An 18,106-nucleotide genomic window follows, 5' to 3' on the forward strand; every position below is an offset into this window, starting at 1 on the left:
CTCCTCAAATTCGATGGGTTGGGATTCCATCCTTCGTGGCACAACTGGCTGTGCCCTGCTGCAGGACTGTGTTGCATTGCTTAGTGACTCCTGAAAATGATGCCAAAAGGGAAAAGGACTCACGGACATGGACAACAGTGTGGTGATTGCCGGGGGAGGGGGGTGTAAGGGGACTCAATGGCAATGGAAAAAAATGCAATACATTTAAAAAAAGGAATATAGTAAAAAAAATATGGTGCCCACCAACAAAATGAGAGGCTTATTGTCATTTCTTATTTCCTTAAGATGGTTCCACTTGTCCCCAGGCTGGTAGAGAGTATTTCGGGACATCTATGGGAAAGAATCACATTCTTCCAGGGATAAAATCTTTTTGAAAAGACCATCATGGAAATGCTGCGATGATGACCCACTTCAACTCGGAATTTCTTGTCCTGGTCCAAGTAATGTCTTTGTAAAGAATGGCTTTGACACTTAGAGGGGTACATTTTTCATCAATTCTTTAAAAGAGTGTTTTATACTTTTAATTTTTGATTTCAGAGAGAGGGGGAGGGAGGCAGAGAGGGAGAGAAACACTGATGTCAGAGAGAAACAGCAATCAGGAATTGAACTGGTGAGCTTTGGGTTTGAGGGACGACACCCAACCAAGCAAGCCCCACCGGTAAGGGCACGTTTTCCATCAATTCTTCAGCACTTCCAAGAAATTCTGGTAAACTGCAGAGCACTTAACGCTATTTTCTTTCAATCTGCATAATCCTACTGATGAACAGATATTGGAAATTATAAGAAATGAAATAGACTTCCCTCTGGGGCATATTTTAAAGTCAAGAATTTGAGGGGCCTTTTCTTTAGAACTAAAGAATAATTTCAGTGCTTTAAATAAAGAAACAGATTTTGCTGACTTGTTAAAATGAGCCATTGAGTATGTTTTTTTTTTAACTTTTTAGTTATTTTATTTTTAGAGAGGGGAAGGAGGAGAAAGAGAGGGAGAGAAACATCACTGTATGGCTGTCTTTTGAGCGTCTCCTCCTGGGGACCTGGCCTGCAACCCAGCCATGTGCCCTGACTGGGAATTGAACTAGCCACCCTTTAGTTCACAGCCCACGCTCAATCCACTGAACTACACCAGTGAGAGAGTGAATTTTGCTTTTTAACACCAGTAAGAGTCTCTGCAAATGTTTGCTATTGTTTCTGAGGCCTCGTCTGGCAGGGATCCCACTCATAATTGCCTTAGGAGCAAGCCTTTCTCGTAAGCAGAGGGAAATGACTCGTTGCTCCCAGCTGTGACCGGGGGCCCTCCTGCAGATGCACCACACCTGCCTTCACTGAAGGCTCAGCGGCGTCCTGCGGTAAAAATGGTTCACCACCCCGCCGCCGGCACCAGCACCACAAACATCTGATTAAGCTACAGTTTCATTTTGGGGCAGAGTCGAGGTGTGGGGGACAGAGAACAACCTTCCGTCACCTGGATGTGGCTCTGGTTCACCAGGATCCTCCGCGCGGCTCGATGCCTGTGCTTGGCGAGTATTTCTTGAATGAAAGGAAGGATGCATGAATGGCAGGCAGGGAGGGTGAGCTGTTGGGGGAACGAGTTGTAAATGAATGGTTGGATGGAGGGTTGGGCGGATGGGCAGATGCAGACGGTCCCAGACTTCTGGTGGGTCGACTTACATACAATACTTTGAATTTACCAGGGTGTGGAAACGACAGTGGAATTTGGATTCTGAGGTTTGATCTTTTCCCGGGCCAGCGAGATGGGGTGCCATACTGTCTTATGACGCTGGACAGTGGCTGTGAGTGCAGCTTCCTCAGCCGTGTGGTCACCAGGTAAACAGCAGGTACTCCATGGCGTAGTGTTAAAAGCAGTTTTGTTTTTTCTTTCTTCCTTTCCTTCTTTTATTAATTTTTTTTACCAAAGTCATATAGGTTTTTCTCCTGTTTTCTTCTAGAAGTTTCATAGTTTTGCATTTGAGTTTAATTTTTATGGAAGGTATAGTTCTGTATCTGGGTTCATTATGTGCATTTTCTTTGTCTTTTCTTTCTTCCTTTTTTTAATCCTCACCCAAGGACGTGCTTATTGATTTTAGAAAGGTGGGTGGGAGGGAGAGAGAGAGGGAAAAACATCGACGTGAGAGAGAAACATTGATCAGTTACCTCTTGCATGCACCCCGACAGGGGACCAAAGCCGAGATCCAGGCATGTGCCCTGACCTGGAATCGAACCCACGACCTTTTGGTTTACAGGCCAATACTCCAACCAACAGAGCCAAACCAGCCAGGGCTAAGTGCATTTCAACTTACAATATTTTCAACTTATAATGGGATGTAACCGCATTGTAAGTTGAAGAGCATCTGTGTATGAATGGAAGGATGGGCAGAAGGATGGGCGAATGCATTGATGGGTGGCCCCATGAGGTCTGGAAAGGTTGAGGGGATGGGTGGGTGGGGGAAAAAGGGAGTTCGACTTTTTCAAGAGGGATTTCTTTTGCAGACATGCAACTCTCCAAGCTCCAGTGAAACAATTTATTACCAAAGCATAGTGGTGCCAGTGGCAGGAAGGGTCTCCTTGAGGGGCTGTGAGTTGGGGGTCTTCTCTGTTCATGACCCAGCGGCTGCTGGGAGACGGCAGCTGAAAGGTGGGACAGTGGGAGGGAGGCCGTTCACATCGCCTGGGGCCCAGCTGCCAGGTGCCCTGACGCTAACTGAAACTGACAGGCAGCGTCTCTGAAAGCAGTGGCAGGAATGCACATTTGAGGGATCTTTCTAGAAGCATGTCTACAGCAGGCCTGGAGTCACAGTTCTTCTCTTTTTTTCTACTTCAAACTGGGACTTGAAAGTTCTGGAAGACAATAAAAATTGCTGTGAGCATCTTATGCATCCAAGGAGCCCCCTTTAAGGCTCTGCTGTGGGACAAGCCCTTCTTGGGAACTGGGACCCACCGCAGACAAGGGCAACAAGACACCTTCGCTGGGCTGACAGTTCTGAGAAGGGAGGTGGAGACTCTACAAATTAAACACATGCTTCCCTCCGAGGCGGGCATGGCTGTGTAGAGAAGAGGTGATGGGTAAGAGAGGAGGTGAGGAGGCCCCCCAAGGGCAGGGGTGGTCAGGGGGCCTCAGGATCTGAGAGCCAGAAACGGGAAGGAGCCAGCTGCACAAAGCCGGAAGGGAAAAAGCATTCCAGACCACGGGCATGGCAAGTGCAAAGGTCCTGAGGCAGACCGGGCTTGGTGGAATCTGGCAGATGAGCAGAGGACGGTGGCTGGCGTAGAGTGGACTGGAGGAGGGGAAGGCGGGCCCCTGGCCAAGGCGAGGAGTGGCCACAGAGCAGAGGTGGAGTGACCTTTAAGTTATCCGGAGGTCACTGGGCTCCTTAAACAGCATCTCATTACGTTCCCAACTGAGGGGCAAACCTGCTGCTGAATTAGAGGTCCCTGGAGAGCAAGCAGATCGGAAACCATAATGGCCCTGAAACGCGGCTGTTGTGCTGCGCAGACAGGCAGGCAGGGAGGACAGGCCTGCACCCCGTGGAAGGCTGGCGAAGCCCCTCGATAAACACGGGCATGCCAGGCAGCAACGTGCCGGAGAGACAGGGGTGCTGGAGCAAGGCATGATGTGCCCTCACGGAGCTCATGCCAGCAGGTGATTAGGGCACATGACCGCACAGTACACCATCTGGGGGAGGGCGGGGTCCCTGGGATAGGGCAGGGCCCAGACCTGGAGGAAATGGACAAGGAGGGACAGCTGGAGGAGGGAGGGGCCTGGGGAGGACCCCGAGGCCTTTCGGGCAGCTCAGGGACAGAGCAGCCACTTGCCAGGCTGGAGAGACTGGGTCCGGGGCACACTGGGTGGAGAAGTCACACGCCTTCACTTTTGGAAAGTGTTTGTCATTCAGGCGAGACCTCATGATCCCGCGGAACAAACTGAACCCACGCCTTGGCATTTTCGGCGAGCTCCAGGACCAGGCCTGGGTGAACAGCGTTACCTATGGGTGATCACATTGTCCGCCCTGGGACGTGAGTGAAGGGTGCAGGAGTAAGGAAGCAGTGTAACCTAAGTGCCACCAGGAAGAGGGCTGCGGCTGCCACCAGGAGCGCACCTGAAGACCTGGCTGCTCCCTCACCCTCGGCACGAACTACGTTAATAGGGTTGGCGAATCTCTGTGGTGGGCCGGCCTGTGCGCTGTGGGAGGCTGAGCAGCTGCAGGCTCCACCCACTAGATGCCTGTAGCACCCTCTCCCTAGTGGTGACAACCAAGAGTGTCTGTAGACAGTGACCGAAGCCCCCAGCTGTTCTCGCCCCCATGGCGGAAGGCCTGAGTTAGACCAATCCTGAGCTCTGATCCCAGCCGGCCCAGAGGAAATTTCAGCTCCATGGACAGAGGAGGATCGAGGGGAAGCTCCTCTTCAGAACGCCCACGCGGCCTTGCCAAAGCTGTTTAGTGAAGTGCATTTAGTTTTGACCTCCCCCAAATTTCTGTGCATTCTCTCACACAAAGCGACCACAGGCCTGCGCTGGTTACCGGGAGCACCCCTCCCTCCGCACGGAACGCGGCGCTGCGTAAACAAGGACGTTCTGCGCTGAAAAGAAGGGCCGCGGGATGAAGCACGACATGCAAACAGCAGGGGCACAGAGCCAGCAAGGTTTTTTGGGGGCGAGGGCAGACGCGGGAGCCAACCAAAAGGAGAGCAGAGACTCTAGGGGGATGGCTGGAGGGACAGAGGGAAGAAAGAAGGACAGAGAAAGACAGAGGCAGATAGTACCTCCATGCTATTTTCTGGGCTGGGAATCCCATCATGCCTGAAGCTTCCCCATTTGGAATTTTCTAGCTGCAAGAACCCATCAACCCGCCTCTTTGGAAAAGCCAGTTTGAGTCAGGTTTCTGCTACTTGTGATTGCTTGGGGGGGTGGGGGAGAGGTGCTGGGCAGGGGTTGGAAAGTTCAAGAACCCTGTGGAAAAATCCAGCGTCTAACTAGGATGTTGGCACCTGGAATAAATAAACATCAAGTGAGGTCCGGGGAGCAGGGTTGGGGGTTCAGACTCACAGGCTGGTCCCCGAGGAACCCACCTACGGAGCTATGTTGAGGTCTATGGGCCCGTAGGCCGACACCCGCAGCTTCTCCAGCAGGGCATCCAGTTTGATCCTCAGCATGGTGTAGGGCGGCTTCTGGTTGTACTGGAGGGCCATCACCATCTTCAGGTACTCCTGCAGGTACTCCTGCGGGGCCTCTGTGGCCGAGACACCCCCACCACGGGACAGGCTTCAGAGGGGCCCCCAGCCCTGAGCATGGGTGGCTGCGCCCTGAGGGTTTCACTCACGGAGCCCATCTAGTCAGTGTAACCCCTGTGCCTGGCGTGGCCACAGGCACTGAGATTTAAAAAAAAATTTTTTTAAAGATTTTACTTAGCCCTGGCTGGTATAGCCCAGGGGTATTGAATGCAGGCTGTGAAACAAAGAGTTCCCGGTTCGATCTCTGGTCAGGGCAAGTGCCTGGGTTGCGAGCCAGGTCCCCAGTAGGGGGCACGTGAAAGGCAACCACACATTGATGTTCCTCTCCCTCTTTCTCCCTTCCTCCCACTCTCTCTAAAAATAAATAAATAAATAAAAACATTAAAAAAGATTTTATTTATTTTTATAGAGAGAAGGGAGAAAGAGGAAGACAAACATCAGTGTGAGGTTGTCTCTCATGTGCCCCCTACTGGGGACCTGGGCCGCAACCCAGGCACCTGCCCTGATGGGGAATCGAATAGGTGACCCTCTGGTTTGCAGGCCAAAGGCTGGCACTCAATCCACTGAACCACACCAGCCAGGACTTTAAAAAAATTTTTTTGGAAAACATCAGACATACGCAACAGAGAAACAGTATTGCAAACCCATCACTGGTCTCTGCAACTGTCAATCAAAGCTAATCTTTCTTCTGAACCCTACCACTGTCCCTCCTGTGTTGTTTGAAAGCAGATCCCAGGTAATTGTCATTTTACCTGTAAATCTTTAGCGGACCCCTAAAACGGGGACGTGCAAACTTTTACTGGAAAGTCCAGTGAGTCGACATTTTTGGTTGGTCTGTGTCGGAAAGAACTCAACTCAGCTGTTCTCGCACAAAAGCAGCCAGCAAGTGAGTGAGCGAATGGGCGTGGCTGTACCCAGACTTACGGATGCTGCAGCCTGAATTTCAGGTAAGTTTCACAGTAATGTTTTCATTCCACGCCCCCCCCCCCCCCCATTTCAAAATGCAAAACAGTTCTGGCTTCACAGATGCAGGCCCCAGGGACACAGCTTAAATGATAAAGACTTTTTGCTATTGTTGTTTCTTTCCCTCCTGAATAAGTACAATACCATCATCACTCTCTCAAAAAGCGTCCGTTATCACACCGATAACAGGCATAATAATCCCCACCTGGGGAATGTCCGCCACTAAACTAAGACGCTCGTTTATTCGATAATCAGGGCTGCGGCGGAGCTCTGCGCAGGCCGTTCTGCATTGAATTCCCTGGGCAACCCCGGGGTCGGGGTCTGTTCCTGGCCCCTTTCTACCCAAGCTGAGGCTCTGAGAGGTACATTTATCCACGGAAGTTCCCCCGCCTGGTAGGTACCTGACTAGAGGCTGCGACCTCCTCCTCCTACAGGCGGGCCAGCCCCGCCCTCATCCCCAGGTCAATCACGCAAGCCCCGCCCTGGCCTACGAGGAGCTCGGGACTCAGTCCTCAAGGATCGCGAACGCAAGGCTGGAGGCGTGAGTAACTTGGGCAGCACAGCCAGGACTTGAATTCAGTGGTTTCAGGAAATTAAAAAGTGAGCCTTGCCCTGGCTGGTGTGGCTCACTGGACTGAGCGCCGGACTGCGAACCAAAGGGTCGCCGGTTCCATTCCCAGTCTAGGGCACATGCCTGGGTTGTGGGCCAGGCCCCCAGTTGTGGGCAGGTGAGAGGAAACCCATCACTGCATCTCTCACACATTGATGTTTCTCTACCTCTCTTCCTCTTTCCCTTCTCCTCTAATAGTAATTAAAAAAATGTTTTTAAAGTGAGCCCTTACAGAGTTTGAGGCATCAGAGGAACTATCCGTGTCTGTTTCATCCTGCCTCCTGCTTAGAGGGCGCTGTAGGAGTTCTCCAGAAAGAACACTGGGAGAAAAAAACCACACACAGAAACCAAAAACAGCCTAAATCTCCAATAACAGGGACTGGCCTTAAAAAGGATGGTTTAGCCAAACTACGAATATGGTGCAGCTGTGAAAAACCTCTGCTATGCATGTGTGAGTAACAACATCAAGAGCCCGATGGTCAGGAATGTAAAAAGCAAGATGTTGACCAAAACGTGTGCAGGATGAGACTGTTTTTATTTCAGAGTTTTGTAAAAACCAATGGTTTTGTAAAACAAAACCACGCGTGCAAGCATTTATCCATGCTGGCACGTACGCAGATGGAGTACTGGCTGCAGCTGGCGGAGTCTCCACTCCTGCCGTCCCTGCTTGCCTGTCCCCTCACCCTGTGACTGCTGCTTCCCACCTCTGGAGAGTGGGCTGGCCTTGCTGACGCTGGGAGTGAATGTGGAGGACCTGCCGTTCCTGGACCCCCATGCTTGGCAGTGTCCACGCTTGCCTTCCTGGAAGGCTTCCCCAAGGGCACCTCATGAGGAAGCCCCCTCCAGCCTGCTGGAGGGTGCGGGACCCAGGGAGCAGAGATGAGCCATCCCACCTGAGGACTCCTAGGCCTGCCTGTGACAACCAGACACCTATCGCCAGATGGGAGGGAGGAAGAGGAGCCACTTGAACTCACCAGCCCCCGCCCCGTGGAGCCACCCGGGGCATGAAGACCAGCCAATCAACCGCTGGGCTGAACCCGGTCTGACAGTTATTCCAGAGTCGTAAAGAAAAGAAATGGCTGTGGTTTTAGGTCAGTCTGTTTTGATGTGGTTTGTTACAAAGCAGTAGGTACGTGATATGTGCTCACTGGATTTCTCTAAAAGTATGACTGGGGAGGGGGCAAGGAAGGGTCAGGAACTTTCACTTTTTATGTAATGTGTTTCTGTTTGGTTTAAATACTTTTTTAAAAAAATTATTTATTTTTTAGAGAGGGAAGGGGGGAGAGACACACACACACACACACACACACACACACACATCAATGTGCGGTTGCTGGGGGTCATGGCCTGCAACCTAGGCATGTGCCCTGACTGGGAATCGAACCTGCGATGCCTGGTTCGCAGCCCGCGCTCAATCCACTGAGCTATGCCAGCCAGGGTGGTTTAAATAATTTTATAAGCAAAGATTAGATTGGTATTTACACCAAAACCCAGTAAAGGAAAAAAAACGTGTAAAGAGTTTATAATATCAGAAAGTTGGAGACAATCTAAAGGTTCTAAAGGTTTATCAATGAAGAGTTAGCAAAATATTTTGATACATTCATTCATATGGTGCATTATATCGTGTATTGTATGGTGGGCTGATGCACCCAGATGCAGTACTGGTTTTCAAGTATTTAAAAACTGAAACATAACTAGAAATACAGTTTATATTATAACCTGTTACCCACATATGTACATACGTGTATAAACATGTATCTCTGAAACTTACAGCTCATATTTCCTTAATACTTGTGAGGCACTAATATATTTTCTGTTCTTTTAAATTTTTAAAGATCCACCCCGGCTGGTGTGGCTCAGTGGATTGAGCACTGGCCTGAGAACCAAAGGGTCACCAGTTCGATTCCCAGTCAGGGCACATGCCTGAGTTGCAGGCCAGGCTCCCAGTAGGGGGGTGTGCAAGAGGCAACCACACATTGATGTTTCTCTCCTTCCTTTCTCCCTCCCTTCCCCTCTGTCTAAAATAAAAAATATATTAAAAATATATTTTAAAAAATTTTAAAAATCTTATTTTCAACCCATTAAATTGGTTTTCGTGACTAATGAATCACAACTGCAGCATTAAATTACTGACATTAGGTGTATTTTACCACAGATTAAAAAATACGAAACTCTACAAAAACTGATACAGAAAATCTCCAAGGTAGACTCTTCTTACATAAAAAAAAAAACAACGTGGAGACCAATATACAAAATATGATTTCATTAAAAAAAAATCCCCTGCTGGCATAGCTCAGTGGATTGAGCTCAGGCTGCAAACCAAAGCATTGCAGGTTCGATTCCCAGTCAGGGCACACGCCTGGGTTGCAGGCCATGGCCCCCAGCAACCGCACATTGATGTTTCTTTCTCTTTCTCTTTCTCCCTCCCTTCCCTCTCTAAAAATAAATAAAATCTTTTTTAAAATCTTTAAAAAAAATCATTATGTCCTGGCCACGTGGCTTAGTTGGTTGGAGCATCATCCCATACACCAAAGAGTTACAGGTTCAATTCCAGTCAGGGCATGTACATAGGTTTTGTGTGCATGTGTATTGTTATTATTCAGAGACACTTCTGAATTTTGGGTAGAATATTTTTTTTTTTAAATTTTGTTTTTAGAGAGAGGGGAAGGGAGGGAGAAAGAGGGAGAGAAACATCAACGTGTGGTTGCCTCTCACATGGACCTCACTGGGAACCTGGTCGGCAACCCAGGCACCTGCCCTGACTGGGAATCGAACCAGTGACCCTTTGGTTTGCAGCCTATGCTCAATCCACTGAGCTATACCAGCCAGGGCAAGATTTTTGTTTTTCTACGATGAGCACATACACATATGCAAATTGAAATATTCAAAGAAGGACAACAGAGGTGTGTTAAAGACAGGCGACCTTGCATGGATCCAAGCCCCCCCAACCCTGTCCTGCCATGGCCCCCGCCTGTCCCTCCCCTTCAGGACATACCTGAGAGACTCATCCGGCGACTGTACTGTCTCACCAGGGCCTCCGGATTGTCAAGGAACCTGAGAGGACAGAGGTACATGCAAAGGTCTTTTGGGGAAGGGACAGCAACCATTTAGACAAAGCGTCTCATTGCTGCACAGTAGATCCTTATTATTCATGGTAGTTACGCCCTGTGGAGTCACCCTGAACACTGAATTAGCGACTTCTGAATCTGCTTGTAGGGGAAATGTATTAGGTGCCTGTGAGCCTCCAGTCACAACATTCTCTTTTCTTTTTTAAAAAAATATTTATTTTTAGAGTGAGGGGAAAAAGGAGGAGAAAGACACAGAGAGAAACATTGATTGGTTGCCTCTTGTACACACCCCCAACTGGGGACCTGACTGCAAGCCAGGCATGCACTCTGACTGGGAAGCAAATCAGCAAACTTTCAGTCCCCAGGCCAGTGCTCAATCAACTGAACCATACCAGCCAGGGCTTTTTTGGGGGGGGAAGCTTAAAAAAAGATTTTATTTATTTACTTCTAGGGAAAGGGGAAGGGAGAGGGGGAGAGAGAGAGAGAGAGAGAGACATGGATTGGCTATCTCTCATGTGCCCCCTAATGGGGACCTGGCCTGCAACCCCAGCATGTGCTCTGACTGGGAATTGAACCAGCAACCCTTGGGTGTTCAGGCTGTCACTCAATCCACTGACCCGCACCAGCCAGGGCTGCTCCTGACATTTTCATCGACTTATCAATACATAAGAACCTTGTTTTATGTGGTTATTTTCGAAGGCATCTTATTTAACATAATGTGGATTTATCCACATGGAGCTCGTGGCCAGCAGCACTGGGTGCGTGCCTGAGGGAAGCTCGTCTAACACACGGCCTTTCTCTGGGAGCACATCACTGCTTCTGACGCTGAGGAACACGAGACAGCACTGCAGCCTGTGCTTGGGGCCACTGTATTATTGATTGATTGATTGTGAGAGTACATTCATTAAAGTGGGGCACAGTGAAGCAGGGAAGGGCTTAGCATAGCAGCAGCAGCAGAAGCACCTGGGCCAGGCTGCCTGAGCTCACTGGAGTCAGAGGAAAGGGGCCTTGGGGACAGGTACAGGGGGTGAGCCTGGGATGAGCTGCCGCTGCCCTGGCTGCAAGTCTCGTGGGTCCCTTAGACTTCAGGAGATGCCTACCTGAGAGGGAAGAAAGGTGTGGGCAGGCGCCTGAGAGGGAGAGCGCACCTTGGGGCCACTTGAAACAGCAAAATCACCGACAAAAAGCACAAAAAGGTGGAAAGTGGGGCATAAAGTAGGCCACATGCTGGCTTACAGTGAGAGAGCCGACCCAAAGAGGCGGGGCACAGCCTGTCTGACCTCCACCGGGACCGTGGGCAGCAGGCCACCCTAAGTTCTGCCCACTCTGCATGTGTCTGAGAATGACCTCGAGAGCACTGTTGAGTGTTGATGTGGGGGTTACAGATACATTTGAGTGAACAGGCAAATTCACACACATGAAATCCGTGAATAATGAAGAATGACTATCCACACAGATAGTTGTATACAATATACATACATAAACACATACACACCCTTCTTGGACCACTCAGGAAAAACAGAAATTCATCTACGTCCTTGGCTCATCTCCAATGTCCACCCAGACCCTGGGCACTGTCCTTCCCTTCCCCCACCCTCCTGGAAGTCCCCAAGCCCCACCCGCCTGCTTCCTAGCCCTTTCTGCCCCCCCGCCCCCCCACTCTGTGCATGACTCTGGGCCCAGCTCAGGCCTCACCCTCTCCCTGGACCCCAGCTTCCTCCCTGGTCTCCCATCTCCCATGCACGGTCCCAGAGAGTTTTTCTATGCCCAGAGCTGCCTCTGCCCCTCCCAGCTCGCAGCCCTCCTATGGATCCCCAGGAAAGTCCCTGGGAGCAGGCGGGCCCTTCTGACCCTGTCTCCCTGATTTCCTCCCCTTCATCTCACGCTCTGGCCACACCAAAGTTTTTCCAGCTCCCCAAACATCTCTGGCCGCATAATGCCCTCTCTGCCCTGGATGGCCTTTCCCTTGATTCCCTTGACCCCACTGGGTGGCTGCTCCCGCTTCAGGACCCAGCTCAAGGGCTGGTGTCCTGGAAGCTTCCCCTGGCCTTTCCAGGCAGAGGAAGTCCATCCCTCCTGAGTTTGCTCGCACCCTGTACAGAAGGCCACAGATGCGCTATAGCACCTGGCAAGATGCATGTACAGCCTCAGGATGTGTGTGGTGAATGAATGAATGAGTGACAGAGCAAGTGAGCAGTCCTTCCCCCACCGGCAGTCGCTGTCAGTGGTGGTGGGATTTTCCTGCCCAGCTGGCAGCCTTAACAGCAGGGACCAAATCGGGGTCACGTCTGTCCTTTCCTGGCTGGGTTCTTTGCACACCAGAAAGGCACAGGGCATCCCAGTGTCTCTTCTGTTTCGTTTTTTTTTTTTTTTTAAGATTTCATTTATTTACTTTTTTAGAGAGGAGGAGGAAGAGAGGAAGAGAGGGAAACATCAGTGTGTGAGAGATACATCAATTGGTTTCCTCTCACCAGGCCCACAACCCAGGCACACGCCCTGCCTGGGAATCAAACCAGTGAGCTTTTGGTTTGCAGGCTGGCGCTCAGTCCACAGGGCTTTTGTTTCTTTTAGCCATTCATTCTGGCATGAACTAGGATGTACAACAAAATGAACAAATATTTGTTGAGTGGAAAAAGGCCACACGCACCAACCACTAAGATGTCCCAGAGGAAGACAAGTTAGGGTTCCAGAAAAGTTGCAAGCTCCAACATCGCCCCCTCGTGGTTCTTTTCGTTACTGCCTCGACTCTGGGTGGTGGGGTCCAGAATGACGGCGATATTACTGCGCAGGTCTCCAGGTGGAGCCCGTTCACCTGCCCCACCCTCCCTCTGTAGTTGCGGTGGGAATCGGGGGCTCTGGAATGAAGTGCTATTTGTACTGAAATCATCAATATTAAAACGCTTACTGGGACCCATTTTCTTTACTCTGCACCACCTTGGCGATTGCGGAGCCTCTGAGCGAGGCACCTGAGGTCATCATGAAGGGGAAGGTGAGAGAGATGTGAAAAAGGAAACATGACCTCTTAGGAGTTAGGGAGGTAGAGGGAGAGAGGATTCAGCCCATTGGAGCCTCAGCAGGTGGTTCCACTGATGGCAAGAGGGGCCCTCAGCTGACCTCCAGCATTTGCTAGCACAGGGCTGGCACACTGATGCCCTAGGAAGATAGGTCCTAGATGAATGAATGAGTGAATGAATGAATGAATGAATGAAGAGTTCACGTAAGTGCCATCCTGCCGGCCTGGAAATCTCGCTTCCCCCTTGCCTACCTGGGAAATAACTCTGTTCTCTATAGACTGAGCCAGGCATCCCCTGGGTCAAGGGTCCCAGTGGGCTGAGGCCAGGTCACGTGCCTCCCCTCTGCTCCCACAGCGGCCCCTGGGGGCTTCCACCACCACATGCAGCGTCTGCTTCCTGTCCAAGTGTCTGCCTCCAGCCTGGGAATCCCCAAGGCTGGGGCCTGTCTGCCTGACCTGCGTGTCTACACGGAAGCCCAGGCCTGAGAGCAAAGGCTCATGTGTTCATTTCACAGCGATCTCGTGGGCACTCACCAACACCCAGCACTGCACTGTGAACGACACGGTGACGGTGACAAAGAGAGCCAGTGTGGCCCCTGCCCTCAGAAACATGACGCCAGCTCATGTGGCACTGTGGAGGACCTGCTCCCTGCCGCCCCCCCAGTGTCACCTCTCCCCTTGGATGGCAGGACCCCCAGGGTCGGCAGCCACAGGCTGCAGACATTTCCCAAGCCCACTGCAGCTCAGGGTGGCCACATGACCAAGAGACACACATTGTTTCCGGTCTTGCCCTTTCAAAGTGACGGGCGACGGTGGCAGCAGGACTGGCGCCCGGAGAAGGACATGTGCCCGAGGAAGGGGGCGGAGGCATCCGCCACCCTCCACCTCCCACCCTGGGGGTGTCCACAGAGGGAAGCAAACGGCTGCCTCCTCTGGGCCACAGCGTTGTTGTGGGGTCTGCTCGCAAGGGCAACTCCATCTTGGCCCTAACTAAGCCAACAGAACATGTAAAGGAGTGGGCCACACGCTTTAGGCCCACTCAATGCGTCAGTGGACAGGCGGCACATTCCTGCCGCCTGTGCCCCCGTCCTATGACCCGTGTTCTCACCCGGCTGCACTTCGAAGGTGGAAAGCTATGGGAGAGCTGGAGAGCAAGTTCCAGCAGCAGTGAGTCCCAAGGAAACAAGGCAGTAGGCATGTCTGCCAGGCTCTGTGGCAGAGGCAGCCTGCGGAAGCCTGGGAGCTGAAGGCCTCTGTCTGTCTTTCCTTCCTTCTGCAGGGATGTTAGGGGCACATCAACCAAAGTGAGGCCTCCTCCTTGCCTCACTGCCCCTCTGGAGGTGGCTGGCCCGTCACCCTTGCTGTGACACCCACACTGACCATTAAGTCTACAAGAGTGGCAGGTGCTCGCACCCTGCCCGTCCCCAGCACCCTGCTGGATCTCCCCAGGGCTCTGACTGCCCCACCGGTCTGACCCCTGACCTGCACTGTGCTCCACTCTTGGTATCTCCCCTCTCCCCTAGCAGGTGTGGAAGTTCCCCGAGGGCAGGGGTGCGTGTCTTACTGGATCCTGTGCCCCAGGGCCTAGAACGACTCATGAGCACAGCAGGTGCCGCACAGCTGAGGGCTCAGTGGAGGGAGGCTGTGTCCAGCCTCCCGCCCTGGGGACACACGGGCTTCAAAGTGTTTCGAGGACAGAGGTGCATTTAAACAAGCAAAGTCAGGAGAAGTATTTAGAGGTGGCGAACCAGCGACGTAGATGATGGTTCAGAAACACAGCACTGAAAGAAGGCCAGAAACAATGGAATTTCAAGCAGAGCACTATTTATGCAGAGTAAGTACACTCATCGTACAGTGTTCAAGGACGCAAACATGTCTGTACAAACTTCTTTAAAAGCAGTGGTCAGAAGCAGGAAACCCCAGGCATGTGGAACACTGGGGTCAGAGCTGGCGAACACAGTGGCGCAGGAGAAAGGCCAGGAACAGGTTTGCTTTAGCGAACACCATTTGTGCAAGTCAGACCACACAGTGCCGCCACCATCACGAAAGATTAAGGGTACAGATATGTTAAAGCTGACATGTCAGTAGAACATGAGTGTGGCATGCTCGCGTGGGTGGGTATCCATGGGTGAGAGGGGGCAGATGGGGCACATTGAAGGGGAAGGATAAAGCGAGCGAGGCTTGGGAGGAACACAGCAAGCTAAGAACGTAGAAGCTGCGGACGCAATGCTGTTCACTGGAGAGTTTTCCTGCTTCCCACTCTTCACGGCCTCCCTGGAAATGCTCACCCCTCCCAGCGCCGCGGCTGACAACTCCCGAGATACCGCTGAGGTCTGAATCTCCGTGCAGACCTCGTTTCTGCACTTCAGACACTGACAGCCAACTACCCTCCAGGTGGCCCTCCGGGGGGGACTCCTGGACAGCTCTCAGCCTCAAGTCTGCACCAAATTTTGAATCCCGTCCTCTGGGCCTCTGCAGTGCTTCCCTGTGTCCCTCCAGCTGTCCACTGACTGCCCTTGGTGCCCAAGACCAAGGCCCCGCGCTTATGTCCCTCTGCCTGTGCTGTTGAACCGCAGCGGCAGCACTTTTCTTTGCAAACAGGCACCTTTGTCCTTGGTGCTGAACCTTACACCTCAGCACTTCCCTTCCCAGCCTCCAGGGGCCGGGTGGGGGCGCTGTCCTTGGTGCTGAATGTGTAAACAGAACTAGCAGGCTCTGGAGGTTTTACACGCAGAGGTGAGGGAGGGGAGGTGTGAGTACCAGCGGCTGCTGCTGCTGTGCTGAGGAGGGCCCAGACCTACTACTGCTCAGTTGCCCACATGCTCGTGAAGGAATGAATGAGTCACACGGTCCAGTGCGTGGTGAGCGTTTTTTGCAGGCTGGGCTCTCCACGGAGTGCTGTGTCCCTGCCTCCCCGGAACCCTTCCATCGCCCCCCACAGTGGGTGTTAATAGGATCCCATCTCACTGAGGACACTGAGGCTTTCGGAGGTTAAGGTGCCTCCGCAGTCCTCCATAGCCGTGTGGCCGGAGTTGGACCCCAGGCAGTGGGGCTCCAGAGCCCACACTCTGGTCTGCTGGAAAAGGCTGTAGAGCAAACGCCTGAGCACTGCAGAGGCCCTGGCTCTGCTGGACGCCGCCTCCCCGTCCTTTCTGCCCCCTGTGGGGTTCTGAGCTTCTGCCCCTGCTGCAGGGGTGCCGGGCCAGTGCTGGGCTCCGATGACCCCCAGACTCACTTCTGTTTCAGCTTCATGACGGCCTCGATGTCGGGCAGGCATTTTGTCCACGGCAGGGTCCCGTAGATCCACTTCAGCAAACAGTAGCCCAGGGACTGGAGGTCACTGCGGCGGAAGGGCCCTGGGGAGAGGGTAGGAGGTGGCAGTTCGGTCTGGATGCTCCACTCACTGCCACGCCCAGCCCCTTCCTCTCTCTCTCACTGACTCAACCAAGCACTCACACATTCCACCACCCAAACACACGGGCTCTTGGCTGCTCATTCACTCTTTGTTTGCCCACTCTCACGCGTCTCTAAGTCACTCATTCACTGTCTTGGCCCTCCCTCCATCTCTGCTCGCACTAGCTCACTCCCTCATCTCCTTGTCTTTCATCTATTCGATGAGCCCTCAGAGCCCTGTGCACCAGCCCATCCAATTTCTCAAATTGTCGACAAGAGTGTGGCTGGGTCCCAGTCTTTTAGTATAGTGGGGAGATGGCTGTATTGTGGGGTTACCAGAGCCGCAGAGGACACAGAACAGGACACACACAGCCTCAGCAGGGGAGCAAAGACGACCACTGGGTTTTATTTTTGTTATGCTGGCCAGATGTCATGATTTGGACAACTCGAGTAGGCATTCGCCTGACACCGAGAGCCCACTGTACCTGGCCTTCTGCCACCTGATGCCTCTCCCCGAGGTGGGCTCAGAGCTCAGTCTGCGGGGAGGATGAAGGCACATGGACGGCCAAGGCTCAAGGGATTTGGGAAAGAGAGCCTGTGACCTCCTCGGGGAACCTGCCCTGGGTTCTCTGCTCACTGCACACTTTGCTTGGATAGTCTCACTCCTCTCCCAGGGCTTCGGCTGACAGCTCTTGAGATCCTGTCGACCTCTGAGTCTCCGTCCGCAGTTTACTCCTGAGCTGCAGACAGAGGGAGCCAACTGCTTCCTCAGCGGCCTCTCCTGGGAGACTGGTGGGCAACTGTCATGTTCCAAGTCTCCACCAGATCCTGAATCTGGGCCTCTGGACCTGCAGGGTTTCCTTGTGCCCGGCTGACCTCTGTCCTTGGTGCTGAACCACTACCCCCAACTCCCCAATGCTTGGGGACACTATTCTTCATTCGAAAGATTTTATTTATTTATTCTTTTAGAGAGAGGGGAACGGGTGGAGAGAGAGAGGGAGAGAAACATCAATGTGTGGTTGCCTCTCACGCACCCCTACTGGGGATCTGGCCCACAAGCCAGGCATGTGTCCTGACTGGGAATCAAACAGCTGACCCTTTGGTTCACAGACTGGTGCTCAGTCCACTGAGCCACACCAGCCAGGGCTCTATTCTTAATTTTAAGTCCCTGTCATAGCTCCTTGAGATGACTCCAGTGTCTGGTCCTCTGCTGTCCGTGGCTGTGAAAACCTAGAGCTGCCCTTGTATGAGAAGCGTGTTTCCAGGGTCCTGACCCCTTTCTCTGGCCTCTTACCGCATCCCTTGTGCACGTCCATGCTCATGAGCTCCAGGTCCCCCTCGTGGGGGCTCCTGCTGCCTTCCACACAGGCCACGTGTCTGCCGCTTGGGGAGTAGCGGAAGGCGAAGCCGTAGCCTGCCAGGGTCACCTGTGTGGGCATGGGGAGAAGCCATGCAGTTTGGAAGTTAGGACCCTGGACTCTGAAATCAGACAGTTCAACTGGGCGTATAACCAGAAACAAATAAATGCCCAACAGCACCAAAGAGTGGAAAGTGAAAAGAACCTAAACCGCTCATCCCTACTGCAACCCAGCTCCCTAAACCTATCACCCAGAAGTAACCACTGATAATAGCACCTTATTGCTTCAAACAGTTTCCTTTAAATAACTGGCAAACACGTGTGGACGGGGCAGGGGCTCTAGTTTCCCACAAAGGGATCTCACTGTACCTCCTGTTGGGCGTCCAGCTTTCTGTGCTTCAAGTGCAGTTCAGGGCATTAACTCTGAGCCAGAGAGATCAGATTCAAGTGCCAGCATGGCCCTTAGGGGTTGTGCA

At 52.3% G+C, this 18,106-nt stretch overlaps 1 protein-coding gene across 7 annotated transcripts in view; it reads right to left on the reverse strand.

Annotated features, from left to right (window-relative positions):
• Nucleotides 1-2,500: 2,500 nt before the first annotated feature.
• The window catches only part of VRK3 (VRK serine/threonine kinase 3), a 40,169-nt gene continuing 24,563 nt past the window's right edge, over nucleotides 2,501-18,106 (reverse strand). For 5 of the 7 annotated variants that reach the window (XM_036012598.1, XM_036012596.1, XM_036012597.1 and 2 more), the window contains 5 exons: nucleotides 17,568-17,700; nucleotides 16,116-16,236; nucleotides 9,795-9,853; nucleotides 5,065-5,225; nucleotides 2,506-2,835 (listed from right to left, as the gene is read on the reverse strand). In XM_036012598.1, coding sequence (XP_035868491.1) covers nucleotides 5,065-5,225; nucleotides 9,795-9,853; nucleotides 16,116-16,236; nucleotides 17,568-17,700 — 474 coding nt within the window. In that variant the 3' untranslated portion in view covers nucleotides 2,506-2,835. Of the gene's footprint in view, nucleotides 2,836-5,041; nucleotides 5,226-9,794; nucleotides 9,854-16,115; nucleotides 16,237-17,567; nucleotides 17,701-18,106 lie in introns of all 7 variants that reach the window. The other 2 variants (XM_028529555.2, XM_036012594.1) reach the window with 2 other exon arrangements.

This window comes from Phyllostomus discolor, chromosome 12 (genome assembly GCF_004126475.2).
Source record: "Phyllostomus discolor isolate MPI-MPIP mPhyDis1 chromosome 12, mPhyDis1.pri.v3, whole genome shotgun sequence".
Classification (NCBI taxonomy): Eukaryota; Metazoa; Chordata; class Mammalia; order Chiroptera; family Phyllostomidae; genus Phyllostomus; species Phyllostomus discolor.